This window comes from Chanodichthys erythropterus, chromosome 8 (genome assembly GCF_024489055.1).
Source record: "Chanodichthys erythropterus isolate Z2021 chromosome 8, ASM2448905v1, whole genome shotgun sequence".
Lineage (NCBI taxonomy): Eukaryota > Metazoa > Chordata > Actinopteri > Cypriniformes > Xenocyprididae > Chanodichthys > Chanodichthys erythropterus.
Window position 1 is genome coordinate 4982751 of NC_090228.1, and position 27440 is coordinate 5010190.

At 35.9% G+C, this 27440-nt stretch overlaps 1 protein-coding gene across 4 annotated transcripts; it reads right to left on the bottom strand.

The window, feature by feature from the left end:
- Nucleotides 1–1203: 1203 nt before the first annotated feature.
- ipo8 (importin 8) lies at nucleotides 1204–27373 on the bottom strand. Of its 4 annotated transcripts, none has more exons than XM_067391550.1 (26): nucleotides 27042–27373; nucleotides 23088–23169; nucleotides 22847–23003; nucleotides 22596–22754; nucleotides 22090–22246; nucleotides 21922–22011; nucleotides 21749–21843; nucleotides 20593–20677; nucleotides 20255–20389; nucleotides 20080–20179; nucleotides 19466–19542; nucleotides 17379–17495; nucleotides 17198–17287; nucleotides 13929–14094; nucleotides 12037–12197; nucleotides 11832–11957; nucleotides 11360–11426; nucleotides 10629–10661; nucleotides 9484–9609; nucleotides 9151–9248; nucleotides 8967–9062; nucleotides 7423–7643; nucleotides 6766–6971; nucleotides 3951–4172; nucleotides 3355–3484; nucleotides 1204–1941 (listed from the first exon to the last, which is right to left on the bottom strand). In XM_067391550.1, coding segments are annotated over exons 1-26 (3081 nt in total). In that variant the 5' UTR covers nucleotides 27126–27373; the 3' UTR covers nucleotides 1204–1940. The 4 variants fall into 4 exon arrangements, with proteins under 4 accessions (XP_067247651.1, XP_067247650.1, XP_067247652.1 ...); XM_067391549.1 differs by having other exon boundaries at nucleotides 11351–11426; XM_067391551.1 differs by lacking the exon at nucleotides 10629–10661 and having other exon boundaries at nucleotides 11351–11426.
- Nucleotides 27374–27440: the final 67 nt, after the last annotated feature.

Below are 27440 nucleotides of genomic sequence, written 5' to 3' on the forward strand. Positions count from 1 at the left end.
AGCCAAATCACTCTTGCAACCACACTGAATAGCTAAACTGACTGCTGATGGTGCTGTTTAGCATTGTGGAATTATTTTCATGACAATTAAGCAAATTTTAATCCTCTCCACCAACTGTCAGTAGCATTAGCAATAAAAAAAAAAAAAAAAACACACAAAAAAGTATATTATTACTTGTTGTAAAGTGCATAATTTGTAACTAAAAAATGTGTACTAAAAGCACTAAATTAAATAAAAATAATAATATATACACATTTTGTATTATATACACATCTATATATCTATCTATCTATATATATATATCTATATCTCTATATATATACACACATCTAATATATATATATATATACACACATCTATATTATATATACACATCTATATTATATATATATATATATATATATATATTACAAAATGTGTATATATTATTATTTTTATTTAATTTAGTACTTTTAGTACACATTTTTTATTATATATACACACACACACACATATATAATAAAAATAAATGTATATATACACATATAACTATATATAACTATATATAACTATATATAACTATATATAACTATATATAACTATATAACTATATATAACTATATAACTATATATAACTATATATAACTATATATATATATATATATATATATATATATATATATATATATATAAATAAAATAAAAATGTGTATATGTATTATTTATTTTTTAATTTAGTGCTTTTAGTATACATTTTTTATATAATAAAAAATAAGTGTATTATATATATATATATATATATATATATATATATATATATATATATATATATATATATATATATATATATATATATATATATATATATATATATAAAATAAAAAATCTGTCCTAACATGTTACACTAGGGAAATTTTATTTGCAAACTGTAGTTAATTGTCTAGAAAATGTCACAATCCTAAAAAAAGAAAAAAAAAGAAAAAAAGAAAAAAAAATCCTAATGGTACTAAAATAGGCTCAATTAAAAAAAAAAAAAAAATTATATATATACATATATATATATATATATATATATATATATATATATATATATATATATATATATATATATATATATATATATATATATATATATATTTTTTTTTTTTTTTTTTTTTGACATTTCATTTTGGGGTGAAATATGATCCGGCTCAAAAAAATACACAAACAGATATAGTTATACAAAACAAAAAAAACCCTGCAAATGATTAGTGTTATATTAATTTTTATGACTTTAAGTTAATTCTGAAAACAGATTGTTACAAAAACAAACTCTGAAACATACAAACATATGACAACTATAAACATCATCCTTCTGACATCTAGCCAGTGCACATTTAATCTGTTTGGGCAGAAATATGCCTACACATCTCTGAAGGCACTGACCAACACGGCAAATCCCTCCATCTGTGTGTCAATCTGAAGCGGTGTCCGTCTGTCTCTCTAGCTTGCCTTGACATGCCTCACCTCACTGACTTGGTCCAGTTTCCTACTGACTCATTGCAAATGGAGGAGAGACTGAGAGAAACAGAATATATAACATTCAATTACTTATACACACACTCACACCCATCTGCACACATGCACAAACAGCACAGATGCGCAGACAGACACACACACACACACACACACACACACACACACACACACACACAGCTTCAGGGGAAGGGTGACCCAGAGTAAACTCTTCGACCTCATTGGGGCCTCTCTGACCAGTTTTAAAGATCAGTCTCAGTGTTCCTGTTAAAGAGTCTTGGATCTGAAGAGCTTGCTTTGGGTCCTGGGTTAATAATCCCACCCATCCTGACCGTGATGTCTCTAGTATCCAGAGTTCAGGCTGTTTTTAGTGTCCAAACTCTATTCAGATTCAAATCCAAAGTGTCAGGTCTCTCTGAACTGCCTCGGAACAAATGGAGGAACATCTCTATGGGGAAAGAGAATGAGACAATCTTGAATTATTTCAAGAGTTTGAAGTAACAACAGCAGTCATCAGACAGATAAATAATTTAAGGTGAATGTTAAATGTGCTTACGAATGATGGTTTTCAATACTTCATCAGTGTCTCTGAGCACTCTGTTAATGGTGCTGTTTTTAATTTCAAACTCTGTCAATCATGTACATTACCATTTCAATTATGTCCTGCCCATTTGAGAGCTCTTTAAATTATGTAAAGAAGCAGAACTTCCAATATAGTTTCCTCATGCAACAGTGCTGTGTGATGCAATAACAGTTCTATCTCAAAGAAATTAACTTTCTATTAATCAAACTAGGGTCAATTCAACACTGGATTTGCACAAAAGACGGCACATGCTAGTGGATGAGTTGAATCAACTCCACAGCAACTACATAAATTTATCCACTAACATTCAGAAACGTCCAGTTTCATTCTAAAAGTTGTAACTTCTTCCTGAGTCTCTCCATCAGTGTCGACTCCGGTTTGAACAATGTAAGGCTGAACACCGTTACTGACAATCCAGATTTTGTCTGCGTGAGATTCTGTTGTTGTTGAGCAATCGAAGCGAGAGCTGTTAAAGCTCCGCCCTCTTCTGGAAAGCAGCAGCTCAATTACATTTAAAGGGACACACACAAAAACAGTCCTTAATTCGGTTTGAGTCCTTAATCCGGTTTGAGTCCTTAATCCGGTTTGAGTCCTTAATCTAGTTACGTTCACACACACTTCGGTTATTTACGACCGCATTCTCTAACCGAACTCGCACCTGTAAATTTTCAGGACATTCTTGGAAAACCTGAGCTATGTGAGCGGAACCGGACTGGACAACTAGTTGTCTGTCACTCATACAGTGCGAGAGAGCCTGTGTCTGCTGTGTGTTTTAGGTTTTCATGTGGTTTCGGTAACTTACAATGACAGAGATATGAAGGTTTTTGGATCCAATCACTGTTCTCCAGTGGAGCTGATGTCATTTTAGTTTTGTGTTACGTGTGACTCAAATGCTCCGCTCTCCACCCAGATATAAACACTGCTGTCGGTTAATGAAGACGTGATGGATGAATTCGATTGTCGTGTCGAAAGTTAAGACTTTTCAGTTTTATGGACGTCACCATCTTTGGTGATTGTCGCTACTGGTTATTCGAGATGATACTGGAAGTTGCTTTGTGAACAGGACATTTTGAGACTTTCACCTGTATGTAAATGTGGTTGTCAAACCCAAAAACTGACAGTGTCAATGTAGCCTATTTGTACAAGATAAATAAGCCAATTCCACACGGTTGAGGATATTTCAAAGGAAGCCGTGCTTCCTGTGGTGTCTTAAAGCAGTCACCGCTGATGTGCTGCTTCTAGCTGTTGTGAAGCACCGATCAACACAAACACACTTACCACAGTCCTTTGACTCCCGCGCTTCTCCTCTGTTGGGAAAGGCTGTAGATCTCCTGCAGTTGTTTCCTCTGGTCTTCGCTCAGAGGAGAGGTGAGGGACTGATACCAGCCTGCATCTGAACTCTGAACACCTGCAACAGGACATGTTTCCAATGATTGGTGTTACAGTATTTATTAGTTCCAGAATTTATTTTGATATTCCAAAATTATATATATATTATATCAACTGATATTTGGAGAGTTTACATGCTATACATAATCTTTACATAATTATTAATTAAATACATATTTAACCAGTCAGAATCTACATTAAACATTTTTAAAAAATAATTTCAAATGGACAAATGGAGGCAAAAAAAGATAAAAAATTAATTTTAACCTAAAATCTTAATGTTGATTAAAACGAGTGTTTGACAAGTTGTACATCAACTCCCCATTTATTTAATATTCATCAATATGGAGTAGGATTTTGGACAAATTAGATTTCACTGTGGGCGTGACGGCAAATATGGCGTAGTGTGACATATCTTATATATAATAAATGTAGTATGTAAATGTGCATTTGCGGTATGTTATGGAATAGAAAAATGTGCATACGGAGCAGGGAGGCGGTAAAGAACTGATATTCATCCTCTCCGTTGTCGTAGTCCAGTGGTGTACTGTACTCCTCTAACGGGGTCCCCTCAAGACCCTCATCATCCCAGTATTCATCATCGTCCTCATCATCTTCATCTTCATTGTCATTCCCAGTGGGAGCGCCGGACGACTGCAGGGCCACCCCTTTCTCTCCGACCTCATCCTCATCGCTAGGAATCTCCTCTGGAAAACAGACATTATGATGAATTTCCCCACTCAGATTTCAGTGAAGAGGAGGGGTTAATGTATTCTGGATCTTGTTGAAGTAAAGGTCACTTCTAAATATAGAGATTTTCAGGGTATGAATCAACCGGCCCCACTAGTATGAAGCCAAAAAAAGCTCTTTGTACATGATCTAAGAGATTAACAGAGCTTACAATTGAACAATAGCTGTGTAAAGCTCCGCCCTCTTCTGGAAAGCGGGCCGGGAGCAGCAGCTCATTTGCATTTAAAGGGACACACACAAAAACAACGTGTTTTTGCTCACACCCAAATAGGGGCAAATTTGACAAGCTATAATAAATGATCTGTGAGGTATTTTGAGCTGAAACTTCACACACATTCTGGGGACACCAGAGACTTATATTACATCTTGTGAAAAGGGGCATAATAGGTCCACTTTAAGGCTTGTTTTCAGGGAATATGTCTTGAATTAAGTTAATTTTTCCTGTTTCAAACAAACTTCTAGCTAAATTTGGCTAGATTTATGCTGAAACACAATCTCTGCACAGGTCTCTCCAACACAAACTATGTACAAACATTAAGAGCATACTAGAAGTATGCAAACTGGCACGCATCTGATGTCTGTCTCACAGAATCATAGCATCAATAAACCTCTAACTCCAACAGTACGATGCAGTCAGAATTCAGGTCAGGGGTGTAGTGTCGTGAAGATCAATTTAATTCGTTTGAGTCAAGTGCTTCATGCCCAAAGGTTCAGAATCATGTTAAACTAACTCGTGCAAGTCTTTCCTCCATTTCCCATGTCTCCAGGGCCCTGTTAGAGAGATACAATCAGTTCTCAGTCGTCCGTAAAGCCTGATGACTAAAGACCAACCTGAAGCTATATGCCAGAAATAGTACTTCCTGTGCAGGGATTAGGTTTACCTGAGGTGAAGTTGATGAAGCTGTGAGATTAATACAACCATACAGACCACCAAAAGCAACAACACACAGAACATTGGACTTGATGGGTCTCAATTACATTCTATTTGCTGTGATCTTCTGTTAAAGTGGCCAATTTATACACTTTGTTTTACCCTAAAAGTCATTTATTGCACTAGTCAAGGTTTTGTGCACCAAAACATCTTTTCAAAAGACCATTTTCCACTCTCTCCCTTGACCCTTAGAATTAAAGTAATTGCTATGGTACCTTTAAAGGAACACTCCACTTTTTTTGAAAATAGGCTCATTTTCCAACTCCCCTAGAGTTAAACAGTTGAGTTTTACTGTTTTCGAATCCGTTCAGCCGATCTCCGGTTCTGGCGGTACCACTTTTAGCATAGCTTAGCATAGTTCATTGAATCTGATTAGACCGTTAGCATCGTGCTTAAAAATGACCAAAGAGTTTTGATATTTTTCCTATTTAAAACTTGACTCTTCTGTAGTTAAATCGTGTACTAAGACCGGCGGAAAATGAAAAGTTGTGATTTTCTAGGCTGATATGGCTAGGACTATACTCTCATTCAGGCGTAATAATCAAGGAACTTTGCTGCCGTATCATGGCTGCAGCAGTGCAATGATATTACGCAGCGTCTCTCACAAACGTCTCCATGGTTGCAAGGCACGTTTCCTGTGCAAGCAGGGGCTCACGGGCGCTGCGTAATATCATTGCACTGCTGCAGCCATGGAACGGCAGCAAAGTTCCTTGATTATTACGCCTGAGTGAGAGTATAGTTCCTAGCCATATCAGCCTAGAAAATCACAACTTTTTATTTTCTGTCGGTCTTAGTACACGATTTAACTACAGAAGAGTCAAGTTTTAAATAGGAAAAATATCAAAACTCTTTGGTCATTTTTAAGCACGATGCTAACGGTCTAATCAGATTCAATGAACTATGCTAAGCTATGCTAAAAGTGGTACCGCCAGAACCGGAGATCGGCTGAATGGATTCGAAAACGGTAAAACTCAACTGTTTAACTCTAGGGGAGTTGGAAAATTAGCCTATTTTCAAAAAAAGTGGAGTGTTCCTTTAAGGGTTATATATGTAAATGAGGTAATTTGCATATAGAAGTCTTAAAGTTACAGACGTTAATACTTTGAAAGTGAATGCTTAAAGGGATAGTTCACCCGAAAATTTAAATTATGTAAATAATTGCTCGGCCTCATGTCATACCAAACATATAAGACTTTTGCTCATCTTCGGAACACAAATGAAGATCTTTTTAATGAAATCTGAGAGCTTTCAGTCTCTCCATTGACAGTCTAGGCAACTACCACTTTTAAGCACCAGAAAGGTAGTAAAGACATCATTAAAAAATAATCCATGTGACTTCAGTCGTTTAACCTCAATTTTATGAAGCGACACGAGTGCTTTGTTTGTGCAAAAAAAAAAAAAAACACAATTTACATAGGTCAGAGATTAATATTTTGTTTTTTTGCACAAACAAAGCACTCACATCCCTCAGATTTCATTAAAAGGTCTTCATTTGTGTTCCGAAGATGAATGAAAGTCTTACAGGTGTGGAACGACATGAGGGCGAGCAGCAATTTTCACTTTTTGGCTGAACTGTCGCTTTAAGAATGTCTCTCCCATAATGTCACACACAATCTCACCATTTTCCTCCTCCTCTGAGCCTTGAGCTCTGGCGAGCTGCTCTGGTTTGTTGAGCACTCGGGAGGCGTAGATGTGCTTTAAACCCAGGAAGAGGAGGAGGATGGAGGGGACGATCTGACCCACTACTTCCTCCAGGACCGCAGGGCGGCTGGGCAGCTCCATCAGAACACTGAGACCAATGATGCACATCTTACGGTCATGTAGTCTGCGGATGACAACAACAAGCAATCATTTATTTATAAACATTAAATATGTAATTTGATAAATATGAAAAATGTAATTCAATTAAATGTTAAGGGGTGATGACTGAAGATTTCTAAGAGAGCTAAAAAGATGTCAAAATCTGAGAATTAGAATTGAATTATGAATGTTTCTGGATATACTCCATATTTTGAATGCATGATAACAGGTTTATGAATTATTCAAACTGAAAATGACAGCAGATAACTAGATTTTCCGCAGTTACATAAATTGTAAATTCTAATTCAGTTTACTACCTCAATTCAAATTCCATAATTTAACAGAAATTCTAAAAATCAGTTCTAACATCAGCACAAATACAGATAAAGGTATTTAATCTAAATCAGTCTCTGTTTATAAAGTGCATGTGACCTTCTGAACTTAACAGAAAGCATTTCCTGTGCAAAGAGTCTCACCCTACGAAGAACTCTGTGTCGTTCATCCATTGGTTGATGAACTGTGCTGTGATTGGCTCCGGGCTGTGTGGGAAGCGGATGTTTTCCAGTGTATGCATCAGCAAGGTGGGGTTGTAGTACAGAGCTGCAATCACCACCTGAAGACACATGGTGCGGAGCTCGCTGGACTTCACACCACGTGTTAACCGTTCCAACACAGCCTCCACGAACAGAGGGATACACTAAAATACATACACACACAGACACCAAATGTGAAACGGAAGCTGCGATAGTCTTTCATTCCCTATTATGACATATATCAGAGTGAAACAGCTTCTCAAACAAGAAAAAATGAAGGTAGAGACTTGATTTTGTCTATCGGGAACTGATTAGATGGTGGTGGTTTGCTATTGTCATATGAGTAAATGTCATCAGAGAAGAGAAGAGATGTCGATGCAAAAGGGAGCGGAAGTTATTTTTGTCCTGTTTACACCTGGTATTAAGATGTGTTTTGGTCGAGCGAATCACAAGTGGACGATGCTAAATACAGGCGTAAACGGGGTCTAAAATGTTTTGAGCTTGTCCACTTTCGACCACTTCCAGAGGTCGAATGTGTTCGAACAGCCACTAAAGGGCGCTTACTGACCTAATGCATAAACATTAAGGAACGTGCGCTAGCCAGACAGGATTTAAACTTTGTCGGCTGAAGACCCAAGTTTGGTTTGACGATGAAAAGTGTACCAAGCACAATATTCTCTCACCATTCCTGTTTTCTAACACACGCTCACTGCATTCGGCCAGTCTTGCGTCTGTCAGAGCAGAAACTAAAGTTGATGCTTTCCGTGTTTTTCTGTTGTCTTCTTTCGTGTTCATATGTAAACTGTGTGAGCTTATTTCATCCATTAGATGAAAAGATCTTAAAAAGACCATACATTAACCCACCCATAGATGCTGCCCTCGAAGAAATCAGCACAGAAGTGGTTGAAAGTGGACAAAAAAGACAAATTAAAACAGGTATGCATCTCCCTCATCTACTTGTGATCTCATCGACCAAAACGCATCTTAATACCAGGTGTAAACAGGGCCAAAGATTAAAGATTATGAGGGTACATGAATTAAAAAAATTAATGATGTGATAAATCATTCATATTACATTAAAAAACCAACAACAACCAAAAACTGTCAATATAGATTTCATGGTGACTTTAATGTGCACTTTGATATTGCTCATTAAACCATCAATACAAAAAAATAAAACTATTAAAACACTGAAATAACAGCTGAAAAAAATACTGAAAAAAGCTGAAATAAAATTAAATATAAACATTAGATTTTTAACTAATTACTAACTGGAAAAAATAAAAAAATAAAAAAAACAATAAATTAAACCTAAATAGTAATAACAAAAATATGCAGTTGAAAATATATAAATAAAATCTAATTCAAAATCTTAATAAAAACTATATTGGTATTTAGATAATACTAAAATAACACTGGTCCTGACACACTAAATTAACATAATATGACAAAAAATGGATGTTCGTCAACCTAAACACACGACTGACCTGGTCAATGCCACGTCCACGGCACTGTAATATAATGACCTCAAGAAGTTTGGCAGCATGGCATTCTGGGTCCTCTCCAGCATCACTAGTTAGGACCTGAGGGGATGAGAGGTCAAATTTCATAAGCATAAAATAAAATAAAACTTTAAATGGAAGAATTGAATAGAGGAAACACATGCAAGACCTTTTTGCACATGGTGTAAATAACCTCCAGGTACTTGGGGTCAGTCAGCAGCATATTTGTGTCCACAGTAACATAATTGTGCAAGAGGGGCATCATATCTGCATCAACAGGGTAATATATCACATCATTAAGCGAGTCCTCGATATCACCGCAATCATTTTCAAATGACTCAAGTAAATATGCACATCCATCAACTTAATGACTCTTTCAACCTAGTTCAATCACAACATGAGTTATAGTTTAAGGTGGAGCGGAGAGATCAAGTCTGGGCTTGGCTTTCGGCTGCGTGTTATGTCCTAGGTGTGGTATCTGAGCTACACGTATGTCTGAGACCTGTGAAGTAGTCAAAGCAGTCGTGCTGGAAGACGTCGTAAAGGACCCCCAACAGCTGCCACATCTGAGGGGAGATGGAATAACAGGTGAGTCCAAACGCCAGCGACAAGATCTCCTCATAAAACTCTGAAAAAGACAGAGGGAATGTGATTGATCGCTCCTGAAACAGAGACAGGAAGTTTTGAGGACAGAAAAACAATGTATATGTAACATATAATGATTGATATTTAAATTTTACATCAGAGCTCCATCATGTGGTCAAATGTAATATTTTTTGTAAGGTGTGTTCACAATAACAGCAATTAAAGGGATAGTTCACCCAAAAATGAAAATTCTGTCATTATTTACTCCCCTTCAAGTTGTTCCAAACCGGTACACATTTCTTAGGAAGATATTTGAAGAATGATTGTAAATAGACGCTTAGTGCCTTGTTACACTCCTGGCATTTAAAAAATGCGACACTCCCATTGAAAACAAATGAAAAAAATATGCTAGCAGCGGGAAAAAACGCTTTGGTGAACACGCTGCAATTCACTGTCAATGTGGACACACCTTAAAAAAGGTACAATATGTAACTTTTGGTCCTCTAAAGGTTGAAAACAAAACTGCATGCATTTTGCGGAAGAACATTGTTTTGGTTGTGCCTTCGGCTCTGCGTGACTGTGCGGACGAATATCTTACTATTGACAAAAACACGTTTTTAAAGAAGGACTGATGACTCATTATTTAAAGGTGCCCTTTTTTTAAAAAAGATGTAATATAAGTCTAAGGTGTCCCCTGAATGTGTCTGTGAAGTTTCAGCTCAAAATACCCCATAGATTTTTTTAAATTCATTTTTTTAGCTGCCTATTTTGGGGCATCATTAGAAATGAGCCGATTCAGGGTATGTGGCCCTTTAAATCTGGTGCTTCACGCCCCAAGAGCTCGCGCTTGCCTTAAACAACATAAAAAAGTTCAAACAGCTAATATAACCCTCAAAATGGATCTTTACAAAAGTGTTCGTCATGCAGCATGTCTAATCGCGTAAGTACAGTGTTTATTTTGATTCTGAATGAATTTGAGGCTATGCTCCGTGGCTAACTGCTAATGCTACACTGTTGGAGAGATTTATAAAGAATGAAGTTGTGTTTGTGAATTATACAGACCGCATAATGAAAATAGCGACGGCTCTCTTGTCTCTGTGAATACAGTAAGAAACGATGGTAACTTTAACCACATTTAACAGTACATTAGCAACATGCTAACGAAACATTTAGAAAGACAGTTTACAAATATCACTAAAAATATCATGTTATCATGGATCATGTCAGTTATTATTGCTCCATCTGCCATTTTTTGCTAGCGTCTTTGCTTGCTTGCTTGTCTGTTGATTCAGCTGTGCACAGATCCAGACGTTCTGCCCTTGTCTAATGCCTTTCATCCAGACTTTAATACTGGCTGCCCTTGTCTAATGCCTCAATCATGGGCTGGCATATGCAAATATTGGGGGCGTACATATTAATGATCCCGACTGTTACGTAACAGTCGGTGTTATGTTGAGATTCGCCTGTTCTTCAGGTCTTTTAAACAAACAAGATTTATATAAGAAGAAGGAAACAATGGAGTTTGAAACTCACTGTATGTCATTTCCATGTACTGAACTCTTGTTATTCAACTATGCCGAGGTAAATTCAATTTTTGAATCTAGGGCACCTTTAAATTGTTAATTTTGAACAAAAAAAGTTACATAGTGCACCTTTAAGAATCTTTATGGGGATGTCTTTAAAATTATTATTGAATGTAATTAATGAGTCACTAAAACATTATATATTATTCAAAAATGTATGATAAATAATCTTGAACTAGAAAATAGTGTCAACACACACACCTGCCATACCTATGATGGGTTTCTGGAGGACGAGACCAATCACCTGCAGGCATATTCCCTCCAGCTGTTGACTGATCTAAGACAGAAAGAGAGAGAGAGATGAAACAGCTTCTTTTCAGCCACAAAGTATCAATATTTCTGTGCTACAAATAATCATACATAAGTACTGGGATAAAAGCTTATAGTTCGGATATAAACACTGATGTCTGCGGAAGTTATCAAAAGAGCATCACCTTTTTAAAACAAGTATTTATGAATGAGTCATTGAATCATTCATTTGATCAATTTTTTTTTTTAATAATTCATTCAGATCAATTAAACATTTTAAATAGACTGCAGTAATTAACATTTTGTCTAGTAAATTACATGTTATTTTGTTTAGTTGTCTGTTCAGAATCATGATCTCTCTTAGACAAAAAAAAATCGTAATTCTCAATTTATCCTGTATTGTGCAGCTCTAGTCTCAAGCATGTGTCCAAACCTCTTTTCGGTCACCCATGACTGTGAGGATGGTGTCTATGGTGCTGAGGATACCGAGGGCCATCACTGTCTTATCTTCACTTTCCTCGTATTCTTCACTCTGCAGAATTTTGCTGAAGATCTCAGCCTGTGCACAAGAACCTATTTTAGGATGACTCTGTATGTTTTAACCAAATCAAACTGAGAAAGAAAGACGAGTGCAGTACCAGGTTCTGTGTCATATCCACAGCGATGACGGCCACTTCATCACTGTATTCACAGATCATTTTCTGAATGACACTGGTGAGGTCGTCGTTTTCCGTTTCTTTGATGATGTGCAGCAGCTCCTGCATCACAGGCCTGATGAAGGGTCGGATGTAAACCTTAGCTGCACTCACACGAGACAGAGAGAGTTTTGTAAGTACTGGAGGGGCAGAGCAGCCTTTCATTTAAATAGGTTAATCCACTTCTCTCTTAAACCAATTACAGAGAGTAAACCAATTCATTTTAGCATAATTAATTTGATGCATATTAAGTACGTAAGTGTTCTGCATTTTGTTTTCGAATGAATACAGACAGATACATTTTCATTATGTTTGTGGCTTGACAAAGCCTCTTACAATTATTTGATTTAAGCTTCATATTCTGTCAATATATCAGTAACAGTGTCCGCAAGCAGTCAAAACACCCTCGCAACTACATAACAGCCACTCAAAACAACTTAAGAAACAATCAAGCAACCTTAAAGCTTCACATCATTAAAATACTCAAGTATTCAAATAAAAAAATATGTATAACTAATTTAAATTCAAAGTTTGTCTTGAAGAACGTTTGTGTGAGTGAGTGAGTGAGTGAGTGTGCCTGTTTGTGTGTGTGTGTGTGTGTGTGTGTGAGAGAGAGAGAGAGAGAGAGTGTGTGAGTGTTTGTGTGTGTGTGTGTGTGTGTGTGTGAGTGAGTGAGTGATTGAGCGAGTGTGAGAGTGATTGAGTGTGTGTGTGTGTGTGTGTGTGTGTGTGTGTGTGTGTGTGAGTGAGTGTAAGAGTAATTGAGTGTAAGTGTGTGATTGTGTGAGTGTGACTGATTGAGTGCGTGTGTGTGAGTGCGTGAGTGAGTGAGTGACTGAGTGTGTGATTGTGTGTGAGAGAGTGTGATTGATTGAGTGTGTGTGTGTGTGTGTGTGTAAGTGAGTATGTGATTGATTGATTGATTGATTGAGTGAGTGTGAGTATGTGATTGTGTGTGTATGTGTGAGGGATTGATTGTGTGTGTGTGTTTGTGAGTGTGAGAGTGAGTGTGTGTAAGTGAGTGATTGTGTGAGTGTGACTGATTGAGTGCGTGTGTGTGAGTGCGTGAGTGAGTGACTGAGTGTGTTATTGTGTGTGTGATTGTGTGTGAGAAAGTGTGTGATTGATTGATTGATTGATTGAGTGAGTGTGAGTATGTGATTGTGTGTGTGTGTGTGTGTGTGTGTGTGCGATTGAGTGTGTGTGTGAGTGAGTGAGAGAGTGACTGAGTGTGATTGAGTGATTGAGTAAGTGAGTGTGTGAGAGTGAGAGAGAGTGTGTGAGTGTTTGTGTGTGTGTGTGTGTGTGTGAGAGTGAGTGAGTGTAAGAGTAATTGAGTGTAAGTGTGTGATTGTGTGAGTGTGACTGATTGAGTGCGTGTGTGAGTGAGTGAGTGTCTGACTGAGTGACTGAGTGTGTGATTGTGTGTGAGTGTGTGATTGATTGAGTGTGTGAGTATGTGATTGTGTATGTGTGAGTGATTGAGTGTGTGTGTGTGTGTGTGAGTGAGTGAGAGAGTGAGTGAGTGTGAGAGTGATTGAGTGAGTGTGTGTGTGTGTGTGTGTGAGAGTGAGTGTAAGAGTAATTGAGTGTAAGTGTGTGATTGTGTGAGTGTGACTGATTGAGTGCGTGTGTGAGTGAGTGAGTGTCTGACTGAGTGTGTGATTGTGTGTGAGTGTGTGATTGATTGAGTGTGTGAGTATGTGATTGTGTATGTGTGAGTGATTGAGTGTGTGTGTGTGTGTGTGTGTGAGTGAGTGAGAGAGTGAGTGAGTGAGTGAATGAGTGTGTGTGTGTGTGTCTGTGATTGAGTGAGTGCCAGAGAGAGCCCAAACCTTGTTCCTGGTTCCTGACCAGCGTCTGCAGTGCAATGGCTGCCTCCACTTTGACAGGCATCTCCTTGTCCTCCACCAGGTTCTGTTTGACGAGTTCCACAGCGTTCCTCAGGACCAGCTCGTTATGGAACTTCAGAGGACTGAACGAGTGCAGCACCCAGCATGACTGCACAGAGACACACCAGAATTACACCTCCATGGAAAACGTACTTTTAAATTCATCTAGTCAAGAGTTAGTGAACTAGTTGGTCATGTCCACCAGAAACCACTCTTTATATGGACTATGAGCACACACCTCATAGATGACAAATAAAAGGTAATTGAACAAAACTATTTTAGTCCTGAAAAAAACGAGACTTGCAGTACCAATTACACATAATAACAGGAAAAAATCTGACAGAAGGCGATTTGAAGTTTGGCAGTAATTGTCTTGCAATTTATTGTTGAGGAGCAGTGCTTTGATGGCTCTAGCAGAGACGCTTTAAAAGGATGAATTGAGAGACACAACTTTTACTACGCTGACAGTTAGTCTAATAGTTATTTAGAATGCCAAGACTTCCATCTCTACATCTTAATTAAAAGGACATTAAATCTATAAAAAAAAAAAAAAAAACACTGACTACTCCGTTGTTAGGATGACTAGCTCAGGGTTCCTACACATTTTCCATTTCAAAATTCCATACTTTTCCATACTCAAATTTCCAGACCTCCTTCCAAACGATTTCTGCCATTGGTGAGCCTCGGTCTCCTTTTCTATGTTTTTTGGCGCACCAAAAATATTCTCGCCGCTTTATAATATTAATATTGAACAACTGTACTCACATGAACTGATTAATGGATCTTGAGAGAGGAAATGTCACTGCTTCATGTTTGTAGTCCGGGTCCTACAGTCTTTTAGTGATTTTTAAATTAGTGTTTGATTGTTGAAATAAAGTTTTGTATTTAGTATTCATGTCTAGGCCCTTCTCTTCTTAAAAACCACGTACCTGTGTAACTTTAGTTGGAAATAAAATCTACAAGTACTAATATATTCCGTTTAACAAGTTGTCATGACTTAGTTTGTTTCCCTTTCCGGCCATACCACTTGCTACATAGGCGTGAATATTTAATTTGTCTATTAATTCGATACATTTCCTTTATAGAGATCCTTCTGTGATTTATCCATCTGCTCTGTTCTCGACATTATATGTATCATATATTATCATATATCATATATACATATAATATATGAAACATTATATGTTTCATATATTATATGTATCAAAGTATTTTTATAGAGTAGCCTACGAGTAGGAGTAGCACAAGCAGTTTCCGTAATATTTTAGAAATTCGTAACTCTATAAACATATTTGCAAAGTGAAGAGAGGTGAAAAAGGTGACATGTAGAAAGTAGATAGTTGTAGGGGGTCTGGGGGCATCCTCCCCCAGGAGAAGATTTTTGTGATTTTAACTTGTAAAGGAAGCATTCTGGTGCACTCTGAAAAGAAAATAAATGGAAAAAACAACATTTGCTTCAAGTAAAAAATAAAAAAATAAAACATTTTGGCACCGGGGCTGAGCATTGACAAATTTCACAATCGAATGCGATTTTGATTCAGAAGCTTGCGATTTGATTTTGATTTGATTACCTTTGATTCAGTATTGATTAATTTGGGCCTATCAGGTACAGTACATGGCAAATTTCCTCAAAGAAAAAAATCTCTCAACTAATGCTGTAAACAATACAGGGAACCACAGCTGGTACGTCATTATAATATTAGGTTAAATTGATCGTAAGTTACTTACATATAGCCTAACTTACACATAAGGAAGTTTTTATAATAACGTTATAATAAAAGTGACAATTATTTTTCTACTCTTTTTATGTAGGCCTAAACATTTAAATGGTGACTGTCATAAAACAGATTTATGTATTCAATATAGAAGCACATGTTAAGTACAAATACAATGAATATGTAATAGCCTATAAAGCATATATTTAGCAAAATGCTCCTCTCAAAGTTCATTTTTGTAGCTAAATGATGAGTTATTGGACATTGTAAGGCTTTTCTGAGGTAGGCAAAATGTGACATTTTTACAAGCTGTTTTATTGACGCCTTTCTGCGGTTGAAACGCTGATTAATCGATTGCATGTGACATGACAGATTTTGGTAAGTTGTACTGTATCTTTCAACATACCTTCAGATGTTCAATCATTTTGTGTTGTAACTAGTAAAGTCAAAGAGATGGCTGGTTCACGAGCGCTACAGCGATCTGTCACGCCACAGAGCACCAAGAAAGATAGAGACTTACTCCAGTCTATGGAAAAATAGTAACCCCATTTGCAATTCTTATGAGAATCTTGTGTCACACAGTCACTCACCCCGAAAAAATAACTCTTCGGATGTAAACGATTCACATAAATGATGTATTTTGATTCAAAACTGCTAATTTCGCCACAAAGTGACTAGTTTGCAGGTATAATAAATTAGAAAACTGAATAGAGGCAATAGTCTGGAAACACAAATATTTTTCCATACTCTGATTTCTTTTTTCCATACTTTTCCAGACCTGGAAAAAACTCAAATCAAATTCCATACTTTTCCATACTTTTCCAAACCGCGTAGGAACCCTGCTAGCTGACCATTCTGACCAATCATATCCTAAAACTTTTAAAAACATTTTTTGTTATTAAAAATAAATAAATAAAATAAAATAAAATATATATATATATATAAAACAAAGTATAAATCTGAGATTAAATAGATTAAACTAAATGAAAATTAGAAAAGTTGCTTTGGCAACTAACTGAAAAAAAGTTGAAATACTAAAATTACGTTAGTTAAAAAAAACATTAAAACTATTTAGAAATATTAAAAAAGCCTAATGTCAAAAGCACATAAAATTACTAAAAAATTAAAATGATATATAAAATTAAAAAAATAGTGTTATCAATTCTCGAATAATCGCATCCAACATAAAAGTTTGTAAAAATATGTGTTTGTGTGTGTATATATATATATATTATATATATATATATATATGTAGAGAGAGAGAGAGAGAGAGAGAGAGAGATACACATACACACGTTATATAGTAACAAACTTTTATTTCAGATGAAATTAATCGTGATTAATCGATCTGACACCAATAAAAATAAAAAATAATTCAAAATAGTAATAAAACTATAATACAACATATATAATACTACAAAAACATTGATCCATACTAAATAGTTTACCATTTAAGAATCTCATGTGGTAGATAAAAGGCTGGTGATGAACACTCACCCGGGCCCTCAAGTATCCTAGATTAGAGTTGAGCAGAGGAAACACATAGTTTTGTAACATGAGCTCCATCTGGTCCCTGTACACCCGCTTCTGAAGAAAGAGAAGGACATGTGAAAACACAAACGTGAAAGATTGTAATTAAACTGGGGTAACACAGCAATTCTTGCTAATTAAATCTAACCTTTAGCAAGGGTTGAGCCAAGGTGCCGATCACATGCAGCGCCCCATCCTTCCTGCGGGGGTCAGCGTTGGGATCCATGAGGATCTGATGGCAAAACTCCATCATTTGGGGCAAGACCTGAGAAGGACATGGAAAGGTCATTTTGAACAAAATCAGGCCAAATCGAAGTTCGTTTGTTGGTCGTTTTGAGAACAGCAAACAGCTGGTAAACACCTTCAAACTACCATTGGTCCATGGCGATTACATACTAGGTAGTTGCACTCTGTGGCTCCGCCTTCTTGGATGTGGAAATTAGGGCTGTTCGATTCAGATTTTTTAAAAATTGATTCTTTGCTCTGGAATCGATGGAGAGAATCAAATTGTTAACCACTCAAACCCCATAATCTAAACATCTCCACTTAACCGTCGGTCTCACATATCCACCATGTTTGTAGTTTTTTAACACTAATCGAAAACTCAACCAGCATGCAAATGGTTGTGGGCAATATTAGCCATTAGAGTGATCACCATCCGGGACCCTCCAGGTATCTTTGGAATACTCAGTTCAACATACTACAATTTGAGACACACTAATTCTAATTTCGAATACTATTTAGGACAGATAGTATGTGAATAGTGATGCACACTGGAGAGCTGCCTTATAATAGGGCCCTATAATTTCCGCGACCACGGAATCGCGGAATCCATTCATGAAAACGGAATTTACTATATAATGCGGAATGTCACGGAATTTGTCAAATTTAATGAATGAATTAAAAGCAGGTCAGTAAACGTCAATTAAATCGTGAAATAGACTAGTGTCTGGGAATATTAAACCGCAAAAAGACTATTTAAACGTGAATCCTGCATGCCTGTGTGACTCTGAAATGAATGATGCGGAAGCGCAGTTTCATTTACCTCACACACAATCGCGCGGGCACACGCACGCAGTGTTTTCGTCCTGTCGCCTCACTATATGAACGCACAAATTCATCTCCAGAGCTGCTCTGAAAGTCACTTCATCAGCATTTAACCACTTCATTTGAGAAAACTACCGTCATAAACACAGAGAAACTCAGAGCTCTAGGCAAACCGTCAAAATAAAAGTTTGATTTAACTTGACAGAAACATATTACTGTTGTACAGTAGAATTTAGATAAATTAATTTAATTATTAAAATATTTTTAAACAATAATCTCAGTGTTTCTTCCATGTTTTAATTTTAACAGTAAAGCTCTGTTGTGCAGCACATTGTTTGACAAAAAAAGTTTAATTTCATGTTTAAAAGATAAATTAAATGGTATGTGTTCATTTGATTGCCAGAAAAAAATAAAGACACAACAGAACTTCTGAAAAAAAAAATAAAAACAAAAATCATAAAAATATATTTTTTAATTAATTAATATTGTTGTTTTAAAGAATTAAATTAATTAGACATGCTTTTTGATTATTAAAATGGAAATAACCCATTAAAATGGAATCCAGAAAATAGAATTTGGTAGGGGAAAGAATAAAACGTTATCATAAGGTCATAAATTTATTTTTTTTTTTTTAAATTGTTGGTAAATTGGACAAGATTCATTATTTCAATTAATTAGACATGCTTTTTGATTACTAAAATTTAATTAAACCATTGAAATGGAGTCAAAAAATAAATAAAACGGAAAAAACGGAATCCAGAAAAATTTAAACAGAATTTGGCAAAAAATAAAACGGAATTTGGCAAAAAATAAAACAAATTTCATAGGGCCCTACTTATAGTAGAAATTGTTGTAATTGTTGTAAAAGTTGTAATTCTACTTGAAAGAGACTGTTTTTCATGGCTAGTAAAGTAAAGCTCTATTTAGGGGGCTTCGGCAGCATTTTTTTTTTATCTCAGACACCATAAAAATGTGCAATTAACTTTAAAAAAATCATATGTGAATGTGTGACCTCTGCAGAAAACAACATTTAAAGCTATTTCATTTCTTCCCTTGCTGTCCTTGTATCTCTAGCAAGTAAATTTGATCAAATCTAAAAGAAGATTCTTGGAAGTTTGGAGTATTTCTTTGGAATGCGAATGTAAACACCAGCTCTGGAGTTAAAGAGCGGCCTGAGGGTGGACTCACCTCCTTCCTCTTCCTGGCTGCTGTGCACAATAGAGTCTGAGCGGCCGTGGCAGGGGACACATGATCGTCATACACATCTACAGCAACACACACACACACACACACACACACACACACACACACACACACACACACACACACACACACACACACACACACACACACACACACAAGGAACCACAGATCAGTCAGTCTTATCATAATGCAATCCAAAAACAACAGGATCCTCCTGAATTCACTGACAGAGGAAATTAAACCATTTGCAAGCAGGCCTGAGGATATAGCTAAAAATATAAAAAATATTTATCTTATAATTTAACATACATATATTAAACAAATCATATTTATGAAAATATTTATTAAGTTGCGTGACAAGGATAGACAGTGAAATTAGTGCAATGACACCATCTTAAGGAAACTTAAAAAGAGTGAAAATCTAGTTAAAAATAAATATATATAAAATTAATTTTAATAGAATTAAGACAATATATGAAAAATATTATGCATATATGATGATGTAAATTTGATCAATACATTTTGAATTGATGAGAATGTGAAAATAGTGCATTAACACCATCTTTATGAAACTTAATGGCCAAAAAAAGCACACTGACTGAATTTCATGCGGATGTACTCATATGGATCTTCCTGCCATAGTCTTTCGTCTTCATCTTTATAGCACATCAGAGGAAACACCACCTCCTGAGTTATAGTCTGCAGAGACACAGATATTATGAATGTTATCATTTATATGAAGTCATGTGATGCTATTCCTCAGCCGTTTCCCACCTGCATGTGCGGTTTCATCTGTCTCCACGTGAGCGAGTGTGAGACGCCCTGAGTCATGTAACTCAGCGCCTGCTGGAGGACGCGAGGACTCACATACTGCCTCTGTCTGTGCTGGCCGATCACTTTTAACAAGACCTGCAAGGAAAAACAGGACTTGATTAAGAAATCTTAGAGGTCACTAAACAAAAAAGTGAGTTAGGTTTCGTCACGCTGTTTGGGCATGATATTTTAAGTTCTCTGAAGTACCGTGAAAATACCATCACTGTACCATGGTATCACAACAATATGTTCCTAATTGTGCAAGGTGTCAATGTCAACACTATGAAAGCTGTTCATACCTGCTGGATCCCTACAGCATAAGTCTTCAAGAAAAAGTCAGCAAACTCGACATATTCCTTTGTGACATTTCCTGGACTCCCATATCTGGAAATAGATATAAAATCAGTATGAATCAATGAATAATAATATAATATAATATAATATAATATAATATAATATAATATAATATAATATAATATAATATAATATAATATAATATAATATAATATAATATAATATAAATTATTGAGATAAAAATAAGTGTATAAATAAGTATAATACACAAAATTATTTCAAATTATTCTGACAAAAAATGAATGCAATGAATAAAAAAAAAATATTTTTACATAAAGTAATATAATATTCAAAGTTATTTTGATAAAAAATGACAACTAATATACAAAAACATATAATATAATATTCCAAATTATTGTGATAAAAAATATATTAACTGAATTAATCACACAAAATACATAATTTAGATAACATATTATTCAAAATTATTTTGATAAACATTTATGTAATTAATTATACAAAATCTAAAATATACAATAAACAAAAATATACTAATATAATATTTCAAGTTATTTTTATAAAAAAAAATTATATAATTAATTATACAAAAATGTATAACTAATATACAAAAATATGTAATATAAGAATCCAAATTATTGTGATAAAAAATGAATTAACTGAATTAATCATACAAAATAAATAATTTAAATAATATTCCAATTTTAATAAAAAATTGATGTAATTATACAAAAAATAACAATTATATTATATATTAATATAATATTCCAAATTATTGTGATAAAAAATTTATTAACTTTGTATTAACCATACAAAATTATAATTAATTTACATAATATAACATTCTAATTTTGATAATAATTTGATGTAATTATACAAAAAAATTACAATATATAAAAAAAATATATTATTTAATATTCCAAGTTATTTTGATAAAAAATTAAATGAATGTAATTAATTATACAAAAATATACCAAAAAATTTATAAAATATAATTTCCCAAGTTGAAAAACTGAAAAAACATTATCATTGAGTGCTTCTCTGTTTTTAATCTGCCATTGTGAAAACTGCATTTCCTAATCGAGGATCAATAAAGTTCTTTCTATTATAAATGACCACATTGTGGTCTGTTTGTTTAATCACCTCTCAAACATCCTGGTGATGATGTGCAGAGCCCATTTCTTGCATTTCCACCAGATCAGTTCTGGTCGATCGTCCTCATCAGCTTCCAGAGTTTCCTGAGAATCATTCAGCAGAGAGTTATGATATTATATCTGCCCATAATAACTTAACTGTTAACCGCTTCACAAACTTACCGCTGGGACGTCCCGATCCACAACTGTCCGCAGGATCTCCATCCAGTGGTTGATGACTGTGTTATTGATCAGCTGAAGGGGGAGGGAATACTGCAGACACACACATACAGGGACTCAGCAATGACGTGTCAGGACTAATCAGGTAAAGAAATGTCCACACACACACACCTGTACAAGTGCATGGAAAATCTTTAGGATTTGCTTCTGGATGAGAACCGAGATGAAGGTGGCATCAGACAGAAGTTGAGTGATGAGCTGCTGGATCCGCGGCAGGAAGATCTGCATCGCAGCCAACAGGGGGTCCCGTTCCTCCGCCTTCTTAAACCTGCTCACCACAGAAACATAACGATCAACTTTCAAACATACTGCATTTAATCTTTCATAAACCTCTGATTTAACCAACTGCTCTGATTGAAACAACTGCTGCCCACACAAAAAATTAAAAGGACCTCATCCCAGGTAAGGAACTTAAAGTCACCATGAAATCAAACTTGAGGATTCTTTTTTTTGTTATGGAACCCGAGGGCGGGACAACCTGTCACTCTCATGACATCACTGCAATAACAAACAACAACCATCCATACACCCAATCAATTCCACATGGACAAAATCATGTCCTGCCCTACTTTTTTTCTTGTTGCGGTTTCATGTCGAATGGCTTATGGTTCACTCACTCATAGTTTTTGACGAGTTGGTAAAGAGCGAGCAGACTCCCGTACCAGCTCCCACTGTTCTGGGACTGCAGGTACAGGTTAATCTTGTCCACTACGCCCGTCCACCGTCCCGGAAAATCGTGTTTTATTATGGCACGCAAACATACTGTCAGCTGAGCCCTGTCAATTAACAAAAAAAAATTTAAAAAATCATTTTCAAGTTATAACACCTGTAATTCTTAAGAAATGTCGTAGTCGCACAGCTGACCCACCTTATGGACTCTGGACAGCGAATAATAGCCTCCACCATGTTTTCTCGGATCTGTCCGCGGTCGTTTTCATGGATGTTGAAGGGAAACACCACCTCTCCCAGCGTGGGCTCTCGGTCCTGCCAGTACTGACTCACCATGTTCTTCAGGTAGATGGCAGCTAGAGGAAGAATATGATGTCACTGGCTACTTCATCCAATCAGAAAGCACAAAATCTAAAGGGAAAGATCTCAAACACTTTTACCTGCCTGTCGCACAGGAAACTCCACCTGGTCCGACACAATGATCTGCAGCAGAGTTGGGGCAAAGTTGATGATCTTGTAGGACTGAAAAAAAAAAAAAAAAAGAAAGTACATTTTAAAATCATGAGGTTGATTTTTGTAAACAATATCAATCTGCAATCCTGAATGATTTATCTTCATTAGAGTTGTCAAAAGTACCAACTTCGACACCAAGTTGGTACTGACATTTTAAAAATGTGACGCTTTGAGCGCTATTGAACGGATTTGTAAACACCTCTGATTGGCCATTGTGTTCAAGCACTCAACAGACATGTCTGTGATTGGCTACAATGATCAACGCTTCGAAAACATGTTGTAAATAGGCATCAATGACGCTCTTCACCGAGCGCTAGCACAGATACACACGGGAGTTTTTGGAAGCAGGCGTCTATCTGCTTTCAAACGCTCAGTGTGTAGTTCATTGTAGACAATCACAGACATATCCGATAAGCGCCAGAACACAATGGCCAATCAGAGGTGTTTCCGAATCCGCTCAACTTTAAATTTCAGTACTGATTGCTACCGAAGTCGGTACTTTTGAAAATCTTTATTCATGTGTTGCTGTTCTCAGTGGTTCTCAACTGAGATCAGCAAATCATCACCCACTTTAGCAGCAAATTATCATACAAAATTGATGGTTTAAATTGATACTACTAGTATCTAATAATTCAATTCAGAACCACTGAAATAGCTCATAGGAGCACAAACCTGTTAACTGTCACCCCCTTTTGAAGCATAGATCTGAACTTAAATGGCTGTATGTATATTCATGAATGCTTTGGAATACCGACCTAAGGGTGGTCTCTTTTTTAAGAAGACACTTAGATTATTAAAGGGTTAGTTCACCCAAAAATGAAAATAATGTCATCAATTATTCACCCTCATGTCGTTCCACACCTGTAAGACCTTGGTTCATCTTCAGAACACAAATTAAGATATTTTTGATAAAATCCGATGGCTCAGTGACTGCATAGACAGCAATGACAATTCCTCTCTCAAGATCCATAAAGGTAGTAAAAACATATTTAAATCAGTTCATGTGAGTACAGTGGTTCTACCTTAATATTATAAAGCGATTTTAACAATTTCATAACACTGCTTCATGAAGCTTCGGAGCTTTACGAATCAAATCAGTGGATCGGAGCGCCAAAGTCACGTGTTTTCAGCAGTTTGGCGGTTTGATACGCGATCCGAATCACTGATTCGACTCAAAAGATTTATAATGCTCTGCAGCAGTGTTTTGAAATCGGCCATCTCTAGATATTGTTAAAAAGTTGTTTTTGTTTTTTTTGGTGCTCCAAAAATATTCTCAACGCTTTATAATATTAAGGTAGAACCACTGAACTCACATGAACTGTTTTAAATATGTTTTTAGTACATTAATGGATCTTTAGAGAGGAAGTTTACATTGCTCCCTATGCAGGCCTTTCAACAAAAATATCTTAATTTGTTTTCTGAAGATGAACGAAGGTCTTACGGGTGTGGAACGACATGAGGGTGAGTAATAAATGACAGATTTTTCATTTTTGGGTGAACCAACCCTTTAAACCCTTTAATTAAAATGTTAAAAAGATACAGAAGTTTAAGTTTACTGTAAAGCATACACTACCAGTCAAAAGTTTGGAAAATTACAATTTTTAATGTTTTTGAACAGTCTCTTATGCTCATTAAGGCTGCATTTGTTTTATAATAAATACAGAAAAAACAATAATATTGTGAAATATTATTACAATTTAAAATTATGGTTTTCTATTTTAATATACTTTAAAATATAATTTCAGCATCATTACTCCAGTCTTCAGAGTCATTAAAAATAGTAATGTTTCCAAACTTTTGACTGGTAGTGTAGATACTGAACTAAACAAAATATATATATATATATATAAAAAAAAAAAATTGGACTCGAGTAACATGGCGCCAGTGTGTATGACGCCATCTGCTGCAATCACATGGAGTTTTAGAGGTCTTTCAGTCTGATTTTAAAGCCCTTCATAATACAGAAACTGCACTTTTAAAAGTTTTCAATGATCTCTTATTACTCAGATTCTGCCATTCTTATGCTTTTAGACCATTTGACACCATTGATCACAATACCCTCAACTCTCTTCAGGATCATTGTGTTGGTATCAAAGGCATTGCTCTGGAGTGGTTTAGGTCCTATTTATCTGGCAGAAAGTTTTCTGTCTGCCTTGGAGACTTTGTGTCCCAGTCTTTGCCCCTTTCTTATGGAGTCCCTCAAGGCTCTATTCTAGGCCCAATGTTGTTGTTTGTGTGTTTGTGATTCGCTACTGCTGTGATGTCATGTGAGTGACAGGTTGATCCGTGCTCACGCCACTAAACACGCGCCATCAGAGAAGAGATGTGTTTGCAAGATTACGAGCACACTTGAATTTAAAAATAATCTGCACGGATAAATCATTTAAAGGATTAGTTCACTTTCAAATTAAAATTTCCTGATAATTTACTCACCCCTATGTCATTAAAGATGTTCATGTCTTCCTTTCTTCAGTGGAAAACTAATTAAGGTTTTTGATGAAAACATTGCAGGATTTTTCTCCATATAGTGGACTTCAATGGTGCCCAAACGGTTGAAGGTCAAAATTACAGTTTACAGCAATCCCAGACGAGAAATAAGGGTCTTATCTAGAGAAACCATTGCTCATTTTCTAAAAAAATAATTAAAAATGTTATATGTTTGAACCATAAATTAACTAGCTCTCTTCCAGCAGTGTAAACACTGTTAAGTGTATTACTGCCCTCCACAGGTCAAAGTTTGAATTAAATTGTCATATACAATATGCTAGTGCAAGTATATAACATTTAGTTCAAACTTTGACCTGTAGAGGGCAGTAATACACTTAGCAGTGTTTACACTGCTGGAATTCAAAAAGAGAAGAAGAACAAGAGAGCTAGTTCATTTATGGTTCAAATATATAACATTTTTAAAAGTTTTTTAGAAAATGAGCAATGGTTTCTCTAGATAAGACCCTTATTTCTCGTCTGGGATCATGTAGAACGATTTGAAGCTGCAATGAAACTGTAATTATGACCTTCAACCATTTGGAGGCCATTGAAGTCCACTATATGGAGAATAATCCTGGAATGTTTTCATCAAAAACCTTAATTTCTTTTCAACTGAAGAAAGAAAGACATGAACATCTTGGATGACATGTGGGTGAGTAAATTATCAGGAAATTTGAATTTGAAAGTGAACTAATCATTTAATAGATACTGCAGTATTTCATTAAAAAAGTAAGAATTGTTAATTTTGATTTCATATTCTCACCATTAGGGTGTCAAAATGAAATGCAATGAACTGAACTGAAATAATATAACTAATTGGACTGAATCTTTAAAAAATAAGATTTTAGTAGGCACAGAGAACTGACTTTAGGCTATATAGGGCGCTTTGTGTTGGCTGTGCGGATTGCACAGAATTGCATCAGTGGTCTGTAGCAATGGTGATTTACATGCAGCAGAATCAGGACACGATGAGAAATGTCATATCACAGTACAACATCAGACTATAAATTCTGCAGTGCACATTCATTCATAGAGATATTATGGGATTACTACTCTTTTGCATTAAAACTAAAACAGATCAGATCTTAGAATAAAGCACAGGACACAAATGTCACTATAATTTAGTCCATTAGGAGGACAGACTGTCAGAAGAGGACCGCATCTCTCTCTATTGTTGCACACTGATGCCATCGATGCATTACAAGTAGTTTGCAACCCAATGAATACAAAACCAATCATCTAAACAGTCAGCAAAGAATAAATAGTGCCGTAATCAGATACATTTGTATTATATTAGTCTTTGGCATTAAAATCAGGCCCACATTCACTGAAGGCATCTCTGCTGTTTTGGTGATTCTGTTTCCCAAAGAAACTTCTCCAGATGGATCACTGACCTGGTTGAGTTCATTCTCAGCGGCTAGCCTCAGTTTCGGGTCTATTGTGCCCTTCAGAGCCTGTATGATTCGATTGGGATCCATTAGGCCCGATGCGATTGATTAATTTGATTAAACTTTGAACTATCGGGAGATGCGCGGACGATCAGACGTCTCGGACCGTACAGGCAGCCCTGCCCCAGCCTGCCGTCAAGCGACTGTCATCGTCGCAAAGAACAAAGCCAAAGCAAAATGTTTACGGCAGAGGCTGGCACGACAACTGCTGACCACACGAAAAAAATTAAAGGGACCTCATTCATACTTAAAACATGTAAACTGCATCTAAATAGAAATAAAACTGCACGAAAATTTGACATTTATGTAAAGTAAAGATTTGTGGAGTTTGGGGAGATATTTAAT